This window comes from Ambystoma mexicanum, chromosome 14 (assembly GCF_040938575.1).
Source record: "Ambystoma mexicanum isolate Mex_15411 chromosome 14, UKY_AmexF1_1, whole genome shotgun sequence".
Taxonomy (NCBI): domain Eukaryota; kingdom Metazoa; phylum Chordata; class Amphibia; order Caudata; family Ambystomatidae; genus Ambystoma; species Ambystoma mexicanum.
The window spans coordinates 27,321,977-27,344,791 of record NC_090940.1 but is presented as its reverse complement, the minus strand read 5'-3'; the positions used below and the strand labels follow the sequence as shown (position 1 = coordinate 27,344,791).

General features: G+C 53.2%; 1 protein-coding gene across 1 annotated transcript in view; it reads left to right on the top strand.

The window, feature by feature from the left end:
- PSMA6 (proteasome 20S subunit alpha 6) overlaps positions 1 to 22,815 on the top strand; it is a 68,513-nt gene that overhangs the window by 19,064 nt on the left and 26,634 nt on the right. The window contains exons 3-5 of the mRNA XM_069638442.1: positions 7,852 to 7,933; positions 8,038 to 8,193; positions 13,296 to 13,474. Of these exons, the coding sequence (XP_069494543.1) occupies positions 7,852 to 7,933; positions 8,038 to 8,193; positions 13,296 to 13,474 (417 nt within the window). The remainder of the gene's footprint in view (positions 1 to 7,851; positions 7,934 to 8,037; positions 8,194 to 13,295; positions 13,475 to 22,815) is intronic.

Here is a 22,815-nt window from a genome sequence, read left to right as displayed (position 1 = left end):
TGCACCTTTCATTAAATTGGCTTTTAATAAACACCCACATTGCACAGGACGAACCGCATCTGCCTTCCATAAAATCAACACACAATCTACCAAGAGGATATTTTCTTCAAATAGTGTTTTTGAAAACTTTAATATGTGTGCAGTATAGGTAACAAATAGTTCATTTTCATTTAAGATTCACCGAAAGACTCGCCAGCTCTAAAATGTCTGCCATGGACGAAATGAGTGTTCAGGTGCACTACCGGGACAAAGTCAAGTGAAAGCAATAATCCAATGTGCGTTGTCGCTTGATGGCGGGACAGAAAGAGCAAGCCAATCGGAAGCAGAGCATGTTTGTGGCATATTGAGGGAAATAGAGGACCAACCTCTTTTGTGATGTCTAGCCAATCGGAGGCTGAGATTTCCCAGGCTGCGACGTCAGTGGACTGGGTGTGGTTCTTGGTGTTGATACTTGAACTTGCTGCAGTAACCAAACAAGATGGCGGATGATGAGAAGCTACCGTCCGGTTTTTGAAGCATTTCTCTGGTTCCGCCCACGCCTCCACCCGATTGGCTACCGGCATTGGTCTTTTGCAGCCAATCCGATGGGGGCTCGGACGGGACCTGGAAACTGCATCAAAAACCCTGAGATTCCAGGGTCTTCCCCAGAGTCCCGGAGAAATGGTTAAAAATCCAGTCTCTGTGGACAAACCCAGAGGTAGGCAGGTATGATCCTCGGAGGTATTTGATGCCCGAGGAGTTCCACGACCTAACCTCCCCGCCCACTGACCTCTAATAACCCCACATTGCCTGTACAGCACTCTGCTTTGCCGCTCTCTGCCTGTGTTCAGGATATACAAGCCCTGATGGGCGGACAGCCTCTGCCTTATCAGTTAATGGGTGCCGGGTCTTTTGGGAGGGTGTCCAGCCGCCCCAGTTCAGTCAACTGGCTCTGTGGCCCTGTAGCTAGAGATGGGTGCATACATTCAGAAGACTTCCAAATGATTCCGCACTGCTTGGGGATTTTCCATAGGGTGGGGGGGGGGGGAATTGACGCAGGGAGTATCCAGCATTGCAATAGTGGGGGGGGCGGGACAAGCAGTGGAGTAACTGCTGAAAATGTTGGGGGGAGGGGGGGGCATGACATCTGAAGAAAAGGTACCCCAGCCAAATGAACAGGGTCAAAATGTTGTGACATGAAAGTTGGGGGGGGGGGGTTGGGGTGATGACAAACACCCCTGTCCCACCCCCCTAAAATTACGGCCATGGGGACAAGCCACTAAAGACCTGCTACTCCCCCACCCCTCCCCAAATGCACCATGGACAATGAATGCTAAACTGACAATCGTTCCTACCCCTCCTACTATGCAGGGTGGTGCGCGCGCTGCAACTAGAACGCTACTAGTGCCTGAGCGCATTCACTAGTCTGACTTCAGAAAGAGTCAATTTCTTTCTGATGGATGCACTCAGACCCCAGAAAGAAATTACCTGACTTCTTTCTGAAGTCCGACTAGTGAATGCACTGGTGTCCTGGTCCCACACCGCACCAGGCTGCAGCTGCTCATAGTGGGTGGGACACCTGTTTGCTGTGTGCTCCTGCTCGAATGCCAGCACCCTCATTGTTAGGGTGGGCAACTTTACAGCATGGTTTGCAGGACACTTTATACGTGGTAGCGCATCAGAATGGCCCTGCGGTGTGCAATTTCAACCTGTTAAATTCGCTACCCAATAATCAACTCTTTTGGTAACATTAGTGGCAGATAGCATTTTAACACGTTGTTAGGAAAGATTTCTTAATTATGGGTAATTTTCCTTCAATGTGGCAACCCCTAAACTTTTTGCTGTTGTTTTCACCAGGATCTAGACTTTGCCAGAGAAGTGCAGCCTTCTACCGCACTCCTGGGCTTTCGCTCCACTCTTACGGGGAAACTGACATGCCCTTAAGACAGTCGGTACCGGGAAACGTTGTTTTCCGTAGTTCTTTTATCATGTTGCAGCTTTCGCGCAACATGACACAAGAGGGCACTGTAAGCTAAGTTACTGCTCTCTTGGGTCTCTAGTCTTCTATGGGCCCTAGATACTCTCTTCGGATTGTTAATGAACGGTGCAAGTGAATCACGGACGGGACTGGTGGCAGCGATCGTTTCTTTGTGTTTTTGAGCTCCTTTTGGCGTTTAAGCGCTTTTCTCGCGCTTAGCCCAAAATGGTGGCCTGGCTCCCAAAATGGCCAGACCACGAGGCTTTGTCCTGTCTGCTGACCGTCTTGCCCCCTTCACCTTCCCCAGGTCGAGCCGACCCGGGGCCTTCCTTATTTGGGCATGTACTTTCCCGTGAAACACAGATGCTTTCGCGGGCTTCTACAGGTCTTGTGTGTGCTCCAGGATGTGGGCTGGGATGTCTGGTCCCAATACACATCCTGGGTGCCAGAGAGTCTAGTGTGTCGTGAATGCCTGGGACCTCCATGGTCCGTGATGGGTCCACGTATGGTGTTTTGTGAGCAGATCTCCCATTGGGTCCCCTCCGTTTTGGCGCAGAGGGAACCGTGGATAAGAGGGGGCTGGAAACACCACTACCATGTCGATCTCCTGAGTTCTCACAAACGAAGGAATACAGAAGCCAAGTATCCTGCAACTACGAGGCTGAACCGAGGAATCGCTGCTGACCCGCTGAAGGATTGCTCCTCTGCACTGCTATCGCTTGGTGAAACCCTTTCTACCTCTGATCGAACGAGAAGGCCTGTACTGGTACTTCGACCCCTTGGAATAGTGGGAATAACTATTCTCAGCATCTTCACCATCTCCTGCACGTAAGCCTTCGGAAGTGTCTCTGGGCCATCCAGCAGACTGACCAGCCTACCCAGGAGTCTTGCTCTGTAACCACCGTCAGGTTGTGTTGTATTAATAGTCCTTGTCACTCTCACACGATTCGTACACTTGGTATTCCCAGGTCTGAAGTGAGTAGTGTACATTGGGCTGAAATACACACGGCCACTCCGTTGCCCTGCTGTGGTAACAAACTGTGCGGGTTCACTGCGTTTGGGACATCCTCAACTCTAACTTCTGCTGCTGCTGAATCTGCACGACGTCGAGACGTCCCCTGCTCGTATCTGAACCTGCCAGCACCGAAACTGATGCGGAGAAGCCTGGGTCTGCCTGCAGCGGGGACCGGTGAATAGCATCGCTAGGAACTTGTCGCCCTCCTGCAGTAGCCATAGCTTTTCCCCGCTGTGTCTAACAGCACACCTTTCCGTACTTGCGCTCTGCTTCTGCCCCCAGTGGAGGCTGCGCTTGAGTCGCGGAGCTCTGTTCATCTTCATTTGTTCATCAAACTAAACTGCCTGATTCCCTCGACGAGACTCCCCTTTTGCCCGTTGGCACCAGCGTGTGCAGGTACTTTTGAGCACAAGGCTCCACTCTTCGTAGGGCTTGGACTTCCTTTTAGTTAGGTGCCTCTGAAGGCGGACTGGGTCTAATTATTCGCACTGCCTGTTTTCCTCCCCATCTAGGTGGTCTACACATTTCGTGCGTCTAACTCGTTAGACTGGTTTGTATTTGTATATATATATTGGATTTGATTAGTATGTGTTGGTTTACTTGAGTTTTATTGTGATTTCTCGCTGCGGTCAATGTTACAAAGGCCTTGTAATAAATGTGTCTATATTTTTAATATAACACCTGCTTGGAGTAATTTGTAAGTGTCCTTGCTTTGTGTGCTCATTGCGGGCTTTCAGTCACCCTCACCCCTCTTGAGACCTAGTCTTGACCGCCGCAATCGGTACCCTGATTGGTCTGGCTTGTCCAGAGGTTACCCTGTTCCAAGAAACTAGCCTGGCCTTCTGAACCTCTGCCCCTCCAGGACAGAGTTCAGAAATCCATCTTAACACACGTGCACATAACTACAAAAATAAAACTGAAGGACCGATGCAGGAAACCTATCTATTGAAGCCTTTGCAGGCTCCGTAGGGCAAAATACATGCAAACCTCCTAATTTGCACATGAATGGATTGCCCCAGCAGAGGTGACTTCACGGAGAGGGACACGGCAGGGGCATCACCAGTCTTTGATATTTGACGGCAGCGTGGACGTGACTTTAGAATAAGTTGCCAGAAGTAAGCCAAGTGTCGATAACTTTGTAATACGTAAATTGCACTATTATATATGAAGCGACTCTATAGTCTTTAGTGAATCACTTATGAGACTGCCAATAAGACCGAGTGTGATTAAGTGATTTGCCCAGGATCACACACTATGGCTAAATAGTGAAATAGGGATGTGGACAAAACAACTCTACACCTCTTTCCAGGTTTAGTTGGAATATATAAAGGTTTTGCTTTTCATTTCATGTGATTAAATAATTCTTTATAAGGATGCCTTGGAAGAAAACCACATTACATAATAGACCAACTTTACACTATAAACATTGTCATAGAACTATGCTGAGCAATAAGAGTATGGCTTTAGTTGTATTCTCCCCATCCTGCATGCATCACAATAGCATCAAGCAGATAAATGTGAGCCTAACCAATCTCCCTTGGGTTTTAAAGCAAAAGTCACTCTTTCATAAAGCCTGAGCATTATGCACCCTTCTCACTGCTGATCACCCCATTCATGTTTCTTAAGGGGTAATAGTCCCCCCCCCCCCTCCCTCCCTCCCTCCCTCCCGTCAGTGCCTAATGGGTGTAAAGCTCTGACACAGAGCAACATGTCAGTTCCCTGGGAGAGCGGCTCTGCTGCCTGGAGCTCGAACAATGGGGGCCCGATGGGAGGTGTCCTGTTGCCCAGACAATTAAGATGCTGAGCAGGAACTCCAGTCGAGCTCTGAAAAGAGCGGGGGGGGGGCGAGGGGGGAGGCTGTAAGGTGCCACCCCGCTCGGTACGGCACTGGCAACTGTTGATGCACGAGCACTTGTGAGTCCAGTTAAAATAAGGTGAAGACGGATGGAGGCCCATGTATACGCAGCCATTATCTTTGTTGCTCCGTGGCCGCCACAAGGTGATGGAGGGCTGCTGGAGCTGGGCAGGGAGTAAGTAGAACATGCAATGTTCATGTGTTGCAGTGCTTTACAGCACTCTTTCAAAGCGCTGACCATGGGACGAGAAGTAGGAGGGTGGTGCAGAACATGCGATGTTCACGTGTTGCTTGTGTAGTGCTTTACAGCACTCTTTCAAAGCGCTGACCATGGGACGAGAAGTAGGAGGAGGGTGCAGAACATGCGATGTACCATGGGACGAGAAGTAGGAGGTTGGTGCAGAACATGCGATGTTCACGTGTTGCTTGTGTAGTGCTTTACAGCACTCTTTCAAAGCGCTGACCATGGGACGAGAAGTAGGAGGAGGGTGCAGAACATGCGATGTACCATGGGACGAGAAGTAGGAGGGTGGTGCAGAACATGCGATGTTCACGTGTTGCTTGTGTAGTGCTTTACAGCACTCTTTCAAAGCGCTGACCATGGGACGAGAAGTAGGAGGGTGCAGAGGTGGGAAGGCTTGTTTTCTTCATTTCTGCCTCCTCTCTGTTCTTCCCCTCCTTGGCTCTCCTGCTATAGCACTTGCACATTCTGAATGTTTCAAGACCTTTAAGGCCGTTTCTGTTTAATGCCTTTTCCTCTTCTCTCTTCCTGCCCCGCCCCACCTGCTTGTGTTGATGTGCCCTGAAACAAAATTTTGCTGTAGAGTGCGCATTATAAATAACCAATAAATACAATAAAAATAGGAGACAAGGCAAGTTATTTTCGTTGCATGTTCTAGTGCTTTATGGCACAGTGACACCACCTCATAGCGCTGATGGGAAGAGCGGATGCAGCACAACAAACGAAGGGCCTGTAAGAGACGACTGTGTCCAAATGCCGGTAGACTTGTCCCATCACCTACACACCTGGGCTGCTTTGTGTCCTCTTCTACAGTGGCCCCCTTCATTAGTGCAGGAGAGTATGGACGAATGCAAGAAGTGGCCGTAGAAACAATCCCCGCGCATCCGAGCCCTGGATCCACCCAGGCCCTCTTAATGGGACCTTTACCTCTCTCTGCCCCAGGCACGACATCAGTCAGCACTGAACCCATGCATATCTCAGGGTCTTTCCTGGCCCTCGCCCCCTTGCAGACCCATGCATCAGCACTGAACCCATGCATAGCTCCTTATCTTTCCTGGCCCTTGCCAGAACCCCCAGCCGCTCTGCGTCCCTTGCAGACGCATGCGTGCATGCATGCATCAGCACTGAACCCATGCATAGCTCCTTATCTTTCCTGGCCCTTGCCAGAACCCCCAGCCGCTCTGCGTCCCTTGCAGACCCATGCATGCATGCATGCATGCACCGCATCAGCACTGAACCCATGCATAGCTCCTTATCTTTCCTGGCCCTTGCCAGAACCCCCAGCCGCTCTGCGTCCCTTGCAGACGCATGCGTGCATGCATGCATCAGCACTGAACCCATGCATTTCTCTGGATCTTTCCTGGCCCCCTTGCAGACCCATGCATGCATCAACACTGAACCCATGCTTAGCTCTGTTGCTTTCCTGGCCCTCGCCAGAACCCCCAGCCGCTCTGCGCCCCTCGCAGACCCATGCACGGCATGGGCACTGAACTCCTGCATAGCTCCGTAGCTTTCCTGGCCCTCACCAGAACGCCCAGCCGCTCTGCGTCCCTTGCAGACCCATGCATGCATCAACACTGCACCCATGCATAGCTCCGTAGCTTTCCTGGCCCTCGCCAGAACCCCCAGCCGCTCTGCTCCCCTTGCAGACCCATGCATGCATGCATGCATCAGCACAGAACCCATGCATATCTCCCTATCTTTCCTGGCCCTCGCCCCCTTGCAGACCCATGCACCGCATCAGCACTGAACCCATGCACATCTCCGTAGCTTTCCTGGCCCTCGCCAGAACCCCCAGCCGCTCTGCATCCCTTGCAGACCCATGCATGCATCAGCACTGAACCCATGCATATCTCCCTCTCTTTCCTGGCCCTCGCCCCCTTGCAGACCCATGCACCGCATCAGCACTGAACCCATGCACATCTCCGTAGCTTTCCTGGCCCTCGCCAGAACCCCCAGTCGCTCTGCGTCCCTTGCAGACCCATGCATGCATCAACACTGCACCCATGCATATCTCCCTATCTTTCCTGGCCCTCGCCCCCTTGCAGACCCATGCACCGCATCAGCACTGCACCCATGCATAGCTCCGTAGCTTTCCTGGCCCTCGCCAGAACCCCCAGCCGCTCTGCGCCCCTTGCGGACCCATGCATGCATGCATCAGCACTGAACCCATGCACATCTCCGTAGCTTTCCTGGCCCTCGCCAGAACCCCCAGCCGCTCTGCATCCCTTGCAGACCCATGCATGTGTACTGCTCCTTCCCACCCCTGCATCTTGCATGGCTTTCTCCAAAGCCCTGTGCATGTTTGCTATCTCCTCTTCTCGGCGACCCGTGCATGCTGACCTGTCCCTCTTCCTAGACATATACGCTATGTTGGTCTCACTCCAAGACCCACTTGCATGCTTGCTGACCCCCTCCCACCACCCCTCTCCAGCCTCGTGATCTGTAGCAGGGTCGGACTGTCTCGGCACCAATTAATACGTGGCCCACATTTGCAAATGGCAACTCCTTTCTTTTGTGACACTGTTTGGGTCGTATCCTAAGGGGGGGGGGGGTTTCTGATCAAATGTTGTATGGCTCGGTCCTGGCTGCCTTGCGCTGTAGTCCGGCCCGAGCCTGGTTCGGGCCGGTCCGAGCCGGATCTGCAGCCGCCTCCTTCCTTCTGCTGGTTTGGGTTGCTTGGCTGGCCCTGGAAACTCCCCGGCGGGGATTTCCCGGGCCAGGACCGCGGCCTGCTCTGCACGCCAGCCCCAGGGCTAATGGCCGCCTCTTTTCTCTTTCAGGATAAGCTGCTGGACTACAGCACGGTCAGCCACCTCTTCCGCATCACGGAGAACATCGGCTGTGTGATGACGGGCATGACGGGTAGGTGGGATGGGCTCCTATTGCCGTCCGGGGTCTCTGTTGGCATGGGTAGGTGCATGGGCCTGTGTAGCTGATGTGCCTGATGCCCGTGTCTTTCCTACCAGCCGACAGCCGCTCCCAGGTGCAGAGAGCTCGCTACGAAGCGGCCAACTGGAAGTACAAGTACGGCTACGAGATCCCGGTGGACATGCTGTGCAAGAGGATGGCCGACATCTCGCAAGTCTACACGCAGAACGCCGAGATGCGGCCCCTCGGCTGCTGTGAGTGGGGCTTCCAGGCGCTGCGCGCAGGGAGGGAGGGCTGTGCAAGAGGATGGCCGACATCTCGCAAGTCTACACGCAGAACGCCGAGATGCGGCCCCTCGGCTGCTGTGAGTGGGGCTTCCAGGCGCTGCGCGCAGGGAGGGAGGGAGGGCTGTGCAAGAGGATGGCCGACATCTCGCAAGTCTACACGCAGAACGCCGAGATGCGGCCCCTCGGCTGCTGTGAGTGGGGCTTCCAGGCGCTGCGCGCAGGGAGGGAGGGAGGGCGGGCTGTGCAAGAGGATGGCCGACATCTCGCAAGTCTACACGCAGAACGCCGAGATGCGGCCCCTCGGCTGCTGTGAGTGGGGCTTCCAGGAGCTGCGCGCAGGGAGGGAGGGCTGTGCAAGAGGATGGCCGACATCTCGCAAGTCTACACGCAGAACGTCGAGATGCGGCCCCTCGGCTGCTGTGAGTGGGGCTTCCAGGAGCTGCGCGCAGGGAGGGAGGGCTGTGCAAGAGGATGGCCGACATCTCGCAGGTCTACACTCGGAACGCCGAGATGCGGCCTCTTGGCTGCTGTGAGTGGGGCCTCCAGGCGCTGCGGGCTGTGCAAGAGGATGGCCGACATCTCGCAAGTCTACACGCAGAACGCCGAGAAGCGGCCCCTCGGCTGCTGTGAGTGGGGCTTCCAGGAGCTGCGCGCAGGGAGGGAGGGCTGTGCAAGAGGATGGCCGACATCTCGCAAGTCTACACGCAGAACGCCGAGATGCGGCCCCTCGGCTGCTGTGAGTGGGGCTTCCAGGCGCTGCGCGCAGGGAGGGAGGGCGGGCTGTGCAAGAGGATGGCCGACATCTCGCAGGTCTACACTCGGAACGCCGAGATGCGGCCCCTCGGCTGCTGTGAGTGGGGCTTCCAGGCGCTGCGCGCAGGGAGGGAGGGCTGTGCAAGAGTATGGCCGACATCTCGCAGGTCTACACTAGGAACGCCGAGATGCGGCCTCTCGGCTGCTGTGAGTGGGGCCTCCAGGCGCTGCGCGCAGGCTGGGAGGGAGGGCGGGCTGTGCAAGAGGATGGCCGACATCTCGCAAGTCTACACGCAGAACGCCGAGATGCGGCCCCTCGGCTGCTGTGAGTGGGGCTTCCAGGCGCTGCGCGCAGGGAGGGAGGGCGGGCTGTGCAAGAGGTTGGCCGACATCTCGCAAGTCTACACGCAGAACGCCGAGATGCGGCCCCTCGGCTGCTGTGAGTGGGGCTTCCAGGAGCTGCGCGCAGGGAGGGAGGGCTGTGCAAGAGGATGGCCGACATCTCGCAAGTCTACACGCAGAACGCCGAGATGCGGCCCCTCGGCTGCTGTGAGTGGGGCTTCCAGGCGCTGCGCGCAGGGAGGGAGGGCGGGCTGTGCAAGAGGATGGCCGACATCTCGCAGGTCTACACTCGGAACGCCGAGATGCGGCCCCTCGGCTGCTGTGAGTGGGGCTTCCAGGCGCTGCGCGCAGGGAGGAAGGGCTGTGCAAGAGGATGGCCGACATCTCGCAGGTCTACACTAGGAACGCCGAGATGCGGCCCCTCGGCTGCTGTGAGTGGGGCCTCCAGGCGCTGCGCGCAGGCTGGGAGGGAGGGCGGGCTGTGCAAGAGGATGGCCGACATCTAGCAGGTCTACACGCAGAACGCCGCTGCTGTGAGTGGGGCTTCCAGGCGCTGCGCGCAGTGAGGGAGGGCTGGGGGCACGTGTCCAAAGCAAGCTGTCGAGTAGGCTTGGAAACACCTGCTGTGTGAGTATCGTGGGTGCGATCCTCATCAATCCTTCTGGGACTGGCAAGAGTAGGGAGTGTGAGCGGTACATGTTGGCAAGGGATGCGGAGGCAAAACGGATCAAGTAAAGCTGCTTCCTGGCACTACATGTTCTTCTAGGGTGAACTTTAATGCCGGTGGGGTCGGGGCAAGTTTCACTTGAGTGCAAAACGGGTACTCCAAAGGGCAAAGTGCGCACAATGACATGGCCGGTTACCTCCAAGGCCACCTGAGGTGCTGTCATGTCAGTGATGACCTCACAGGAAGTGACATCAAAGTACAGGAACCGAAAAAGTGAAGCGGGTCACATGTTTCTTTAGTTGGCAGCCCTCTCAAAATGAGCGCTGCCATGGTATTCCAGTAGGGCAGCCACAGTGTGCCGGGGGCTCATCCAGCCAGCGACGCTGCCTTTACCCTCGTATGCAAGCTTCAGTGTCATAGACACAAGTGTAGCCTAAAGTACCCAGGCACCAGTGGCACAATCAGGCTTTAGTCTAGTTGCACCCCTGCCAGGCAAAGCCTCAGAGGACAGGTACAGCCATGGCAGTTCTCCATAATGTCCCTTGGAAACACCCTGGTCGCATCCCATAACTGCAAGACCAATCTGCCATGCCCATGTAACACACCAAGTTTTGATTCCATCATCCCTAGTTACTCCAGTGATTGCAATAGGCCAGTTTAGCATTTGACTTAGTATTCCGTCATTGGGTTGCTATCCTGGCCAAGCAGGCTTCCCTACTTCCTGGTCAGCGCAGCAAGGCATGATTTCCTCATGCCCCACAGATTCCGGTACCCCTAGTTAGCAGTGATTGACCAATTTGTATTAAAGCCAGTAGGTATGCACGTCTTGTGCTGATCTGTTCTTTAAGAACAGGGCTTTGCAACCTTTGGCTCTCCAGACGTTGGGCTACAGCCATCATCCGCCCTAGCCAGTATGGTCAATGGTGAGGGATACATGTGTGAATACCAGCAGTTTTCTCTAAAGAGAGACTGCTGAAGGGCTTGGCCGGGGTAGCAGCTATTTACTGGAGGGAAGCGCTGAAGGGCTTGGCGGAGGTAGCGGCTATGTACTGGAGGGACTAGCTGAAGGGCTTGGCTGGGGTAGCGGCTATGTACTGGAGGGACGCGCTGAAGGGCTTGGCCGGGGTAGCAGCTATTTACTGGAGGGAAGCGCTGAAGGGCTTGGCGGAGGTAGTGGCTATGTACTGGAGGGACTTGCTGAAGGGCTTGGCGGAGGTAGCGGCTATGTACTGGAGGGAAGCGCTGAAGGGCTTGGTGGAGGTAGTGGCTATGTACTGGAGGGACGCGCTGAAGGGCTTGGCCGGGGTAGCAGCTATTTACTGGAGGGAAGCGCTGAAGGGCTTGGCGGAGGTAGTGGCTATGTACTGGAGGGACGCGCTGAAGGGCTTGGCCGGGGTGGCAGCTATTTACTGGAGGGAAGCGCTGAAGGGCTTGGTGGCGGAAGCAGCTATTTACTGGAGGGAAGCGCTGAAGGGCTTGGCGGAGGTAGTGGCTATGTACTGGAGGGACTTGCTGAAGGGCTTGGCGGAGGTAGCCGCTATGTACTGGAGGGAAGCGCTGAAGGGCTTGGTGGAGGTAGCGCCTATGTACTGGAGGGACTAGCTGAAGGGCTTGGCGGAGATAATGGTTTGGTCTCTGGGGCATGAAAAGTTGCAGCTTTCACAAAGTGTCAAATACCTTGGGATGTCAATTAGCTCTTCAATCAACGACGGGCCTTGGCTTGTGGAAGCCAAAAGGAAGTGTATCCAACTCGCAAATCAAGCCCTGATACTTAACAAGAAGTTTGGCAAATTCTCACTACGTCCGGTCATAGCCTTTTACCAACAGAAGGTGATACCAGTGGTGTCTTATGGTGCAGAAAATGCGTTGGGATGCCCTTACGAGTCTTGGGCCAACCTTGAAAACTGCTTTTGGTCGAGAGTACTAGCACTCCCTAGGGGCGTGAAAACAGCCTGCATAAGATATGAACTGGCGCAAATATCTTTACACGCAAGAATCTGTTGGAGCTTGCTGAGTCTGTATCGAAAAACCCGCAGTCAAGCGCAGATCCCACAGTTTGAGATTCTTCATAATATCCAACCTGGAAACTCCAAAATTATCCAGATGTGGGTGAAAAGATGCGAGGCAATTCTGAAAAAATGACATAACGGTCGATCTGCTTCAGGAGAACCCGGACGCAGCTAAATTAAAGATCTGGCGAACCGACTGGGACGAGACTTGCGCTGAAAGAGCTGCCGCGAGAAGTTCGAGCTATGCTCCATTGGAAGCTCGTGCCTTTAACAGCTTTCAGATGTATGTGTCTCTATTCCCAAACGCTCAGGCACGCAGACTGTTTATGTTGTTTAGATTAAACATGTTTAAAACGAAAGATCGGCTCCGACTATGGAGAAGCTTTGCCCACCTAAGCCCGGAATGTAGGTTATGTGCAAACGGTCCTGAATCATTAAAACATCTAGTCTTATTTTGCACCAAACTGAGACCTGAGAGGACCAGACATTTGGGTCCATGGAGCTCAGCCCACCCATCATTGTGTGCGGATGAGTGGTGGAGCTCAATGTACCAAGGAACCGACCTAAAATTAATTCTGCCTCTAATAAGACTACTGGAAATTATAGAAGCACGTTTATTGTTATTAGGGGAAGGCATTTCGGGAAATGGAGCCCGTGGCTGAAAGAACAAAAGTGAAAAGAGAGGAGGGGAAGGAACTTTAATGGGGCAATGGATATTTGGAAAAGATGTGTGAATGTTTTGTGTCAGTTTTGTTTTTTAAAGGTTTGAAAAAAACCAATAAAAATAAAAAAAAAAAAAAAAAAAAAGATAGTGGCTATGTACTGGAGAGACTAGCTGAAGGGCTTGGCCGGGGTAGCGGCTATGTACTGGAGGGACTAGCTGAAGGGTTTGACTGGGGTAGCGGCTATGTACTGGAGGGACTAGCTGAAGGGTTTGACTGGGGTAGCGGCTATGTACTGGAGGGACTAGCTGACGTGCTTGGCCGAGGTAGTGGCTATGTACTGGAGGGACTAGCTGAAGGGCTTGGCTGGGGTAGAGGCTATGTACTGGATGGACTAGCTGAAGGGCTTGGCTGGGGTAGCGGCTATGTACTGGAGGGACTAGCTGAAGGGCTTGGCCGGGGTAGCGGCTGTGTACTGGAGGGAAGCGCTGAAGGGCTTGGCGGAGGTAGCGGCTATGTACTGGAGGTACCTAGCTGAAGGGCTTGGCCGGGGTAGCAGCTATGCGCTGGAGGTACAAGCCGAAGGGAAAGTGGAAGTATTGGGGTCCATAATCTAACCTTGTGCTCCTTTTTTAGGTATGATCCTCATCGGGGTGGATGAGGAGCACGGGCCCCAGGTATATAAATGTGACCCTGCAGGTTACTACTGTGGGTTCAAAGCCACAGCCGCAGGCGTCAAACAGACCGAAGCCACCAGCTTCCTGGAGAAGAAGGTGAAGAAGAAATACGACTGGAGCTTTGAGCAGACCGTGGAGGTGAGTGCATTAGCTGGGGAGGAAATGAGCATTCTTGACCTTGTGAACTTTGTGACCGATAAGGGAGGGGGGGGGGGGTTTAACTTCAATGTGCATAATATTGAGCTTGCAGTGGGCCCTGTTCATCTATGCACTGCAAATGTGCACAGTGTAGCTTGGCAGTGTAAGTGGTTGAGCTTGGAGGCTGCATAGGGTTGGACCACTCCTGTGTGGCTGGCACTAGGAATGTGCACCATTGCGCTTGAAATGAGTGAGTGCAGAAGATCAGTTAAAGCAGGTTTGTGAGCAGTCTCCCTTTGCTGTGAGGGATGTTGTGACCTAAACCAGGTTTGAGCAGTCCCCCCTTATCTTGTCGCCATAGCAGCTGGCTACTTTCCCTATCTTGATTATAATGAGGCAGAGACTCTGCGCGACTCTGTGACGGCCATAGTATCTCATCCTTCGCTTACCGTTCTAAGTGATTTGAACATCTGGTTCGCCACCCTTTCCAACCTCATGACCCGTCATCTCATTGGCCACCTGGATGCCCTCAATGATGCAACTCCTATCAGGCCCCACACACACATTGCCTGCCACTTCCTAGATGTAGTGTACAGCTCGTCCACCAATCCTTCCCCCTCATCTGGACTAAACCTCTATCTTTTTCTCCGCTCCGACTCCCTGCCTCTGCACCTCCTCCCTGCCTCTGCCCCCCTGCCAACTACCTTAGGATCCCACTCTGGAACAAGGTTACCATCTTCCCGGATTTATCCTCCTCCATTTCCAATCTTGCGCTCCAAGGAGGAACCCCTTTCCTTGACTTGTTCGACCAATGGCTTTCTGATGCTCCACCCTCCGCCTCCCAACACGCTCAGACTCCCCTCCAACAGCACAGATCCTTCACCAAGGTGTTTCAGCCCTTCTCTCAAATCCCTCAAAACCCTCAACCATTTCCTAGAATTCCTTTGGTGGACCAACCCTACTGCCCAAAACACCACCCTGGCAAAACTGCTAGAAACCCATGTCTACGAACAAACACTGCAACACGTAGAAACACACCAACTAGTGGACCAGGCACATGTAGGCTTCAGACACATGAGGGGGACGGAGACAGCACTTCTCTCTATCTGGGATGACCTAAAGACCAACGCACACCAACACAAACTCTGCATTGATGCTACTTGACTTCTCTACAGCATTCGACACGGTCAACCACAACCTCCTAATTGACTGGAAGAAACGGGGATCACTGATAAAGCACTGATCTGGATGAAATCATTCTTATCTGAAAGAAAAACTGTATGGATAGCCATTCCAATCAGCGCCGCAAGACACCACCCGCAGAGTACCGCAAGGATCCTCCCTATCCCCACTCTCCAACATCTACTTGACCCTACTAATCATCCTCATCAAAAAGCACGGCCTCACTTGCTACAGCTATGCAGAACGCACCCAAATCGTCTACAAAATCAAAGATGTTCAAGAGGCGAACACACCGCTAGTAGACTGTCTGAAAGAACTCTACGATGGGATGAACACAAGCTCAACCAGAATAAGACAGAAATCGTGATCCTATCCAAAAACCAGGAAAGCAACCAATACATCCCATGGCCCACAGAACTAGCAACAGCGCCCACGCCATCAAAAATCAACCTTGGAATCCTAATGGACAATGACCTAACACCAGAACAGCAAGTAAACGCAATAATCAAGAAGTGCTTCATCCACCTACATATGATCAAAAAGATCCTACCATTCATCTCATTTACGCACAAAACACTGGCTATCATTTCCCCTCATGCCCCCCAGGATAGACTTCTCCAACAGCCTATACCTCGGAATGCCAGATTATCTACTGAAGAAACTGCGTATACAGAACGCAGGGGCCAGACTCCTCCACTGCACTAAAGATGCTACATTGGCTGCCAGTCAAAAAAATTATCGCATTCAAAACAATGTGGATAACACACAGAGCAATCCACGGCCGAGGAGCAGAATTCCTACACAAGAAAATCACCATTCACCACATCCGCCTGGAACCCTAACTGTACAGAAGGAAAAAACTTGGTGGATCAGCGTTCCCTTGCCTAGCAGCAAACATTTGGAACTCCCTCCTGAGAGAAAGGACCATCTAAAAACCTGGCTGTTCAAGTCAGAACCAAACGAAAATGAATGAGCAACAGCCACACCCTTCGGAATAAACGCACGTTGCAAGACTGAGGATTAAATCGTACCACGACAAGCCCAGGGAAGTTGAGAGACTTCAGAGTAGGCGGGAGACCCAACTCCCCATGGAGGGCCTTAACGGATGCTTATGGGAGCGTCCTAGGTTGAACCACAGATCGAGGGCATAAGAGTTGAAGGAGAGAGTGTTGACGAACAGAAAAACCGCAGGGACCAGGTAGATGAAGGGCGCAGGGAAGGAGGTCCCACCCCCACACACTAGCTCTCTTGCGCGTCTTCTCAATAAGTCCTACTGACTTAACCCTGCCTTGTTTTTCAGATCCACCAGGGGACCACTCCGGTGGTGGTGATGGTGTGCGGTATAAATATCCTTTAACATAACAGGCAAGAGCCTACAGATTAGAAATCAGAAAAGCTAAACCTGTCTTCTACAGTGCCCGCGTTTCCAATGCAAACAACCCCTACAAAGAACTCCAAGATCTTCTCTGAATTAAGACGCTCCTCCTTTACCTCCCCGTATCCCAAGCACTCTGCGACTACCTGTCTGACCATTACTCCAACATAGCCATTGAAGGGAATCTCACCATCATTGCCAAACTTTCACAGCCACCCTCCCCTACCCCCGACACTCTCTTCAGCTCCTTCTCTGCAATATCCCACCCTGAATTCTTAAGGCTTCTCTCAAATAGCCATGCCAGGAGACCCATACCTGCCGGCCCTCCTCAAAAACATTCCTCCACCTGTGCAGGTTCCCTCGCCAGATTTTTTTTAAAAACACTTTTTATTATTTTTATTCCAAACATTACAACCATTTTTCCGGATCGATATCAAGACATTACATTTAGTAATGCCCTTCTATGTTCTATCCCCGCCCCCCAACAACTTGAGCCGTCATATCCATACCATCCACCTGGATCTCCTCAGGTGTCTCAATTATCGTCCGAGCATCACAGTCCTCTGTTTCATGATTGACCTGGTGGGGGTTTGCCATTGAAGCTACCTGTTGTCTCCAGGCTATTAGTGGGCCTACCTCCCCCCCCCCCCCCCCCACCCCCCCTTAGTGACTGCTTCATACCAAGCCGCAGTTTCTGCTTCAGCCCATTTCAGGAGGTCTGCCCACCACATCTCTACTCTGGGCCGGTAGGCCGCCTTCCAGCACATTGCAATTCTACGCTTGGCCAAGATGTAAGCCAAATCCTTCATTTTACTAATATGCTTTAGATTACGTGGCCTGGAAACCCCCCGCATACACGCCCAAGCAGACCCCACGTCAAGCACCACCCCACGACTGGTTAATCTAGTCTTCAATTCCACCCAGAATCTCTTCACCTCTGGGCAAGCCCAGAACATATGCACCAGCCCAGCCGCCTCCTCCCCACACCTGGGGTATTTCTGTACTGCTGAGCCTCCAAACCTGGCTATTCTGCCGGGGGTCAGGTAAGCTCTGTGGGTGACGTACAGCTGAATCTGCTGGAGTCTTGCATTCCGGGACACTTTCTTGTGGTACCTCTGGGCTCAATCCCATTGCCTGCCCCTCTGTCATGGGTTCGCCCACCTCCCCCTCCCAGTCAAGCCTTAGCTGGAGCAGCTCCCTCCCAGCCTTCGCACTCAGGAGCTAATATATCCGAGATATTTCGTGCCCACCCTCCGAGGCATCATACATTTCTACAGTGGTATCTGGTGCTTCTGCCAATACTGTTTCAGGCCACCTTTCCCTTACCCGTTTCATGATCCTAGTATATGCACCCCTGTCTCGTCCTGCAGCCCCTGGAATTCTAATGCCCCCCCCCCCTCCTGCCATATGTCTCCAAGCGTGGCCAGGCCCACCGGTTCCCAGTATTTGCGGACCCCTTTTTATCAGTTGGGAGTCCTCCCCACATAGCACCACCAACGGGACCTGCTGAGAGAGCGGGTCTGGGTCACCCACAGTTTTCCATGCCCTACGCCAGACCTCCCAACCCAGCACCAGCAGTCTCCCCAAACCCCGACACTTTCGTTTTGTGCAGCCACACTGTCTTTCAGGAAGTATGGGGCAGAGCCCCCCTGCAAAAGCCTGGCCTCTGCTGACTCCTCCTCCGACAGCCACCTAGCTCTAGCTACATACAGTAGTTGTCCTGCCAGGTAGTATAATTCAAAATTAGGCAGGTTTATGCCCCCCTTATCACACGAGTTTTGTATTTGCCACAAGGCCACCCTATTCTTAGAATTGTGCCATATAAAGCCCCTGCATAGGCTGTGAAGTCTGACAAAGAAATGTCTAGGGATCAAGTACCGGACATTTACAAAAAAGTGTAATAGTCTGGGCAAAGCCACCATTTTGAGCAGCGCTGCTCTTCCCATCATGGTAAGGGGTAATCTGGACCAAAACACCATGCTACTTTTAATGCCTTCAACTGCTTTCACTGTGTTGTGCTTGTGCTCTGCCTCAATCTTGTGATATGTTTATGCCTAGTTATCTGAACGTTAGTCTGCCAGGGGATCTGCAGAATGGGCAGTCTTCCCGGTGGAACACTCCTGTACCTACCCAGGGGGAAAATGCTGGACTTCCTGGGGTTTACCGATATCCCCGAAAGGGCAGCATAGCGATCCATCACTTCCAGCACGTACGGCAGGTTCTCTTCCGGGTGGCACAGATAGAGGAGCATATCATCTGCGTACAATGATATCAAGTGTGTGCTTCCTGTCGTACGAATCCCCACCTCTCGCTGTATTGTTGCCTAAGGCAAATTGCCAATGGCTCCAACGCAAGAATATATAACATGGGCGACCAGGGGCATCCTTGTCTAGTCCCCTTACTGAGCTGCCACTTATCTGAGATTATAATGCCTGTCTTGACCCTTGCAATCGGGGAGCTACATAACATCTTGACCCACCTGATATATCCCGGCCCCATCCCGTATCCTTTCAGGGTTGCCATCAACCATGGCCACCTCACTGAGTCAAAGGCTTTGACCGCGTCCAGTGACACAATGGCCAGCTCGCCCGGGTCTTCCTCAGTTTGCTCAATGATGTGGTGTAGCCTCTTGTGGTTGTCCGTGATGTTTCTACCGGGAACATAGCCGGTTTGGTCCGGGTGTATCAATTTTCCAATTACTCGCTTAAGCCTATTAGCAAGCACTACCGTGAGTATTTTACTATCCTGGTTAAGCATCAATAAGGGCCTATAGGACCCGCAGTCCACACTCGGCTTGCCCGGTTTCAGAAGCGGGATAATCACTGCCTCTCGGAGGGATTCCGGCAGCTCCCCTTGTTCGTAGGCCTCATTGAACATGGCCAGTAGCGGCTGGAGTAGTTCCTGCTTATACGTTTTATAGAATTCGCTGGGTAATCCATCCGACCCGGGCGCTTTACACGTGGGAAGGTGTTGGATCACCGCCTCCAGCTCGTCTGAAGTGATTGGGGCCTCCAGATCCGATCGTCTAAAGTGGGCAGCCCTATGTCTTCTATTGTTTCCAGAATTTCCTGGCTCATCTATGCCTGCATCCTCATATAAACGTTTATAATATGAGAGGAACTCTTCGTTTACTCCTTCCTGGATGTTGCGGATCTGGCCTTCCGCATATGACTTCTCTGATCACGTCCTGAGTGTCTCATTTTTATATCACCAGGCCAGTAGCCTGCCTGACTTGTCTCCCCCCGCATGTTGCCTCTCTGTGTATTTCTTATAATTTAGCTTACATAGTCTGTCCCAGAGTTCGCTGCTAGCCTTCTGTAAGTCTCTTATCTTCACGCTGTCTTCCCGGGTGGTTCCCCTCACCCCCCACTCCCTACGCATCAGGTCCTCTAGCTCCCTTTCAGTTTCCTGCAATTCTTGTTCTACACCCCCTTGGAGCCCTTTGGATTTAGAAATGGCTACTCCCCGCACCACCACCTTAAATGCCTCCCATACCGTTCCCATGGAACGTACGCTACCTGTATTAATGACAAAGTATTCCTCGATAGCCTCGCTCAGGTCCTCTCAGAAACCCGGGTCCTGTAGGGCCTCTGCTCTGAGCCTCCACACGTCCTCCAGTCTGAGGTCCGTCAACTGTGTCCCCAACGCTTTAGCTCCAGGCGCGGGTTTTGCTAGCTTGCTATCTGACCTGTCCATCTCGGGGTTCAGGGTGCAATTGAAATCACCTCCCCACAGTATCATGCCACATAACAGGGGGCTAATTTTACCATATAAGGACCTAAAATAGGCTGCGGTGTCATGGTTAGGGGCATATACGTTTGATGTTCACTTCTGTTTTCCGGGAGTCCCGCCACCATCACCATTCTGCCTTCTGGGTCTTTCGTCGACCGGAGCAGCTGAAACGGGACATGTGGTGCCACCCATGTAACCACCCCTCTTGCAAATGCCGAGTATGTGGCTCCCGTGACGCTACCATTCCATTTTCTCCTAACCACCTCCAGTTTCTCCTTGGTGAGGTAGGTCTCCTGTAGTAGGGCTATGTCAATCCTCATCCTCTTTAGATACCTCATTACTTTGTTACGTTTTAGATAATTATTGAGACCCTGCACATTCCAGGTCACTACTCTAAGGTTCCCCGACTCCATTGACTTGATGTCCTCCCACCCCTCTCAATTTCCCATGTTGTTCTCTATGGCACGTTTTCTGGCTCTTTCCTTCCCACCCCCAACAACTTCCCCCTCCCCCTTCCCCAACTTTACCCCACTGCACACAACTCTCCCCCTCCCTGCCCAACCCCAAGTGCCCAGCTCCATCCCTGGATCTCAAGCCCACCCGCGAATGGTCCTTTCTCGTGAGACCAAGGGCTAGGACCCCGTGGGGCGTCACCAGACTAATGGTGACCTAACTAAGCGTAATGCTATGGGATTCAAGGGTTGTCTCCCAGGAGCTCCCACTTATATAATTAGGATTGTTTTGTTCAAACGGATCTTGCAAGCATGCATTTTCCCAGCAACACATTCCCTGTAAGCTTTGTCTAATACTATATTCTAGTCCCAGTGTCTTGTGCTATGTCACCAGAGATGACCCAGCTGCATGTTACTTATCTTCTACGGCTCCTGTCTGGACACCCGATTCTTGGGGGTGACTCTGCATATCCAGCCATTCCATAGCATCCTCCGGCGTTTCAAAAAACAAAGTTTTGTTCTTGTGGAACACCTTCTGTTTGGCCGGATAAAGCAACATATATCTGTGACTAGCTTCCCTCAACCTTCTTTTCACCGCCCTGAAGTTCATCCTCCTGCGTTGTACCTGCAAAGTGTAGTCCAGGTATGCTGTAATTTTCGCAGGCCCCCTTTCTATCGTTCCACCCTTCTGGAAGAATTCGAGTATTTTTTCCCGATCCTGGTAGTTTAGAATCTTTGCAATCAGTGGCCTTGGAGAGGTTCCCCGGGGCGGCTTCGTCAACGCCCTGTGTGCCCTTTCAACTGCAAACCCCTGGGTCAGTGCCCCACCAGTTATTTCCTGCAGAAGCATGGATTCCAGGTATTCTGTTCGGTTGGGCCCTGCCATTCCTTCTGGCAATTCAACGAAACGGATGTTATTGCGTCTGGCGCGTCCTTCTGCTTCCTCTGCTCTGTTCTCCAGGTTGTCCACATGCTGCACAAGGGCATGGATTTCCGATCCGTGGGCGGCACATGCCGCCGTGTTTGGGGCCATCTCCTTTTCCAAGTTTCCAGTGCGCTCTGCGAGCGTCCTCACGTCTTGTCTCAGCAAGTTCACATCTTCCTGGACCGCTCCGACCTTAAGGTCTAGTGCCACTTTTAGTTTGTTCATTGCCAGGCCCAATTTGGTCTCCCAGGCAACTTTCAGGTCCGCAATCGCTGCTAGCACCTCCTGGATCGTGCCCGGAGTCTCCTGTACCGCCATGGTAGTTTTGTCCTTACTCCTGCCCCCTTCTTCCCCTGGAGGTGTCTTGGCAGAGGCATCCAGCGTGGGCTGTTTGTTCTTAGGTCTGACAATTTCATTGGACCTTGTGCCGTGCCGGCCAGGTGTGAGCCAGCAGTGCCACCCCACGCATGAAGTCCACGTGGCATCGGGCCACTCTTAATGTTAATGGGCCGCTTCAGCTGTGTTAGGGATATACCCCTACTACCCGCCGCACTTCTGGAATGGGCTGTGTCCTCCCATGTACTTGCGCTCACGCAGTATTGTTCCGCTGGCCCCTGCCGTGTTTTCTGCAGTAACTGGTGGTCAGGCGCTCACGCTGGTTCAGTGCCCTTCTACTTCGGTACCCTGTTGGGCCCCACGGTCTTCGGTGCTTTTATCCAGCCCCCTGCCAAAACATGATGCCCTTTACTTTTTCCTGGGGTTCAGCAAGTGCTCTGGGGTGAGCCACCTTTTCTTCCACATGCAGCTTGTGATAGTGTTCCACAGAGCACGGATCCTGCTCGGGTAGCTTGGTATATTGTGCGCTCTGTTTGGGCTGTGATGTGGGAGCCACGGCACCAATGGATGGCACCAGCTTAGGTGCAGCCCCGCTCCGCCCGCAGGCTAGGGTGCACTATCTGGACTCTTTGCCGGCTTCTCTATTCCCCACCACCAGCCCGTGTGCAGTGGGTGGCTCACTGCGCTCCCCGGCCCACTCCAGGGCCGCGTTTGTCCCTTTTCGGTTCCGTTATGCGCTGCCGAGGGGGTCAGCTGAGCACCACCCTCGGGGCGCGTCCACCATCCATTGGAGCCTCAATATTTGGGGAAGCTGTTCATCGCCTCTTCTATGCCCTTTGTCTGGCTCGTCAGGCCTTCTATGCCCTCTGTCAGGCCTCGCCCCAGAGATTCCGGCACTGTCACTGATGTTATCTGTGTCTCCGCTGGGGCCCGCACTTCCCAGCCCTCCCTCCTCCCCCAGGCCCGAACCCCTCGCGAGCCCCTGCTCCACCAGGTGCCGTGTGTCCCAGATCTGATGCTCGGCGACCGCTGTGCCAGTCGCTTAGACTTGCAACGCCCCGTGCTCGCGGCACCATCTGGAGCGATCCGAGACGGTCCTCTCCTGTCTCCGGGGTGGGGTGCGACAGGTGCTCCTGCCGCTCCTCCCGCTCCTCCTCTTGTTCCGGCCCCGGGGTCTGCTTCACGCACCAGCAAGCCCCTCACTGCAGAGTCCTCGCGCTGCTCACTGGCTGAGCGCTTCATCCCACACAGGGCCGCGGCAGGCTCAGCCGAGCAGTACTAGTCGGCGCTCCCGGCCAGGGCACTTCGGTCAGTTTATGACCCTTTGTTCGTAGCCCGC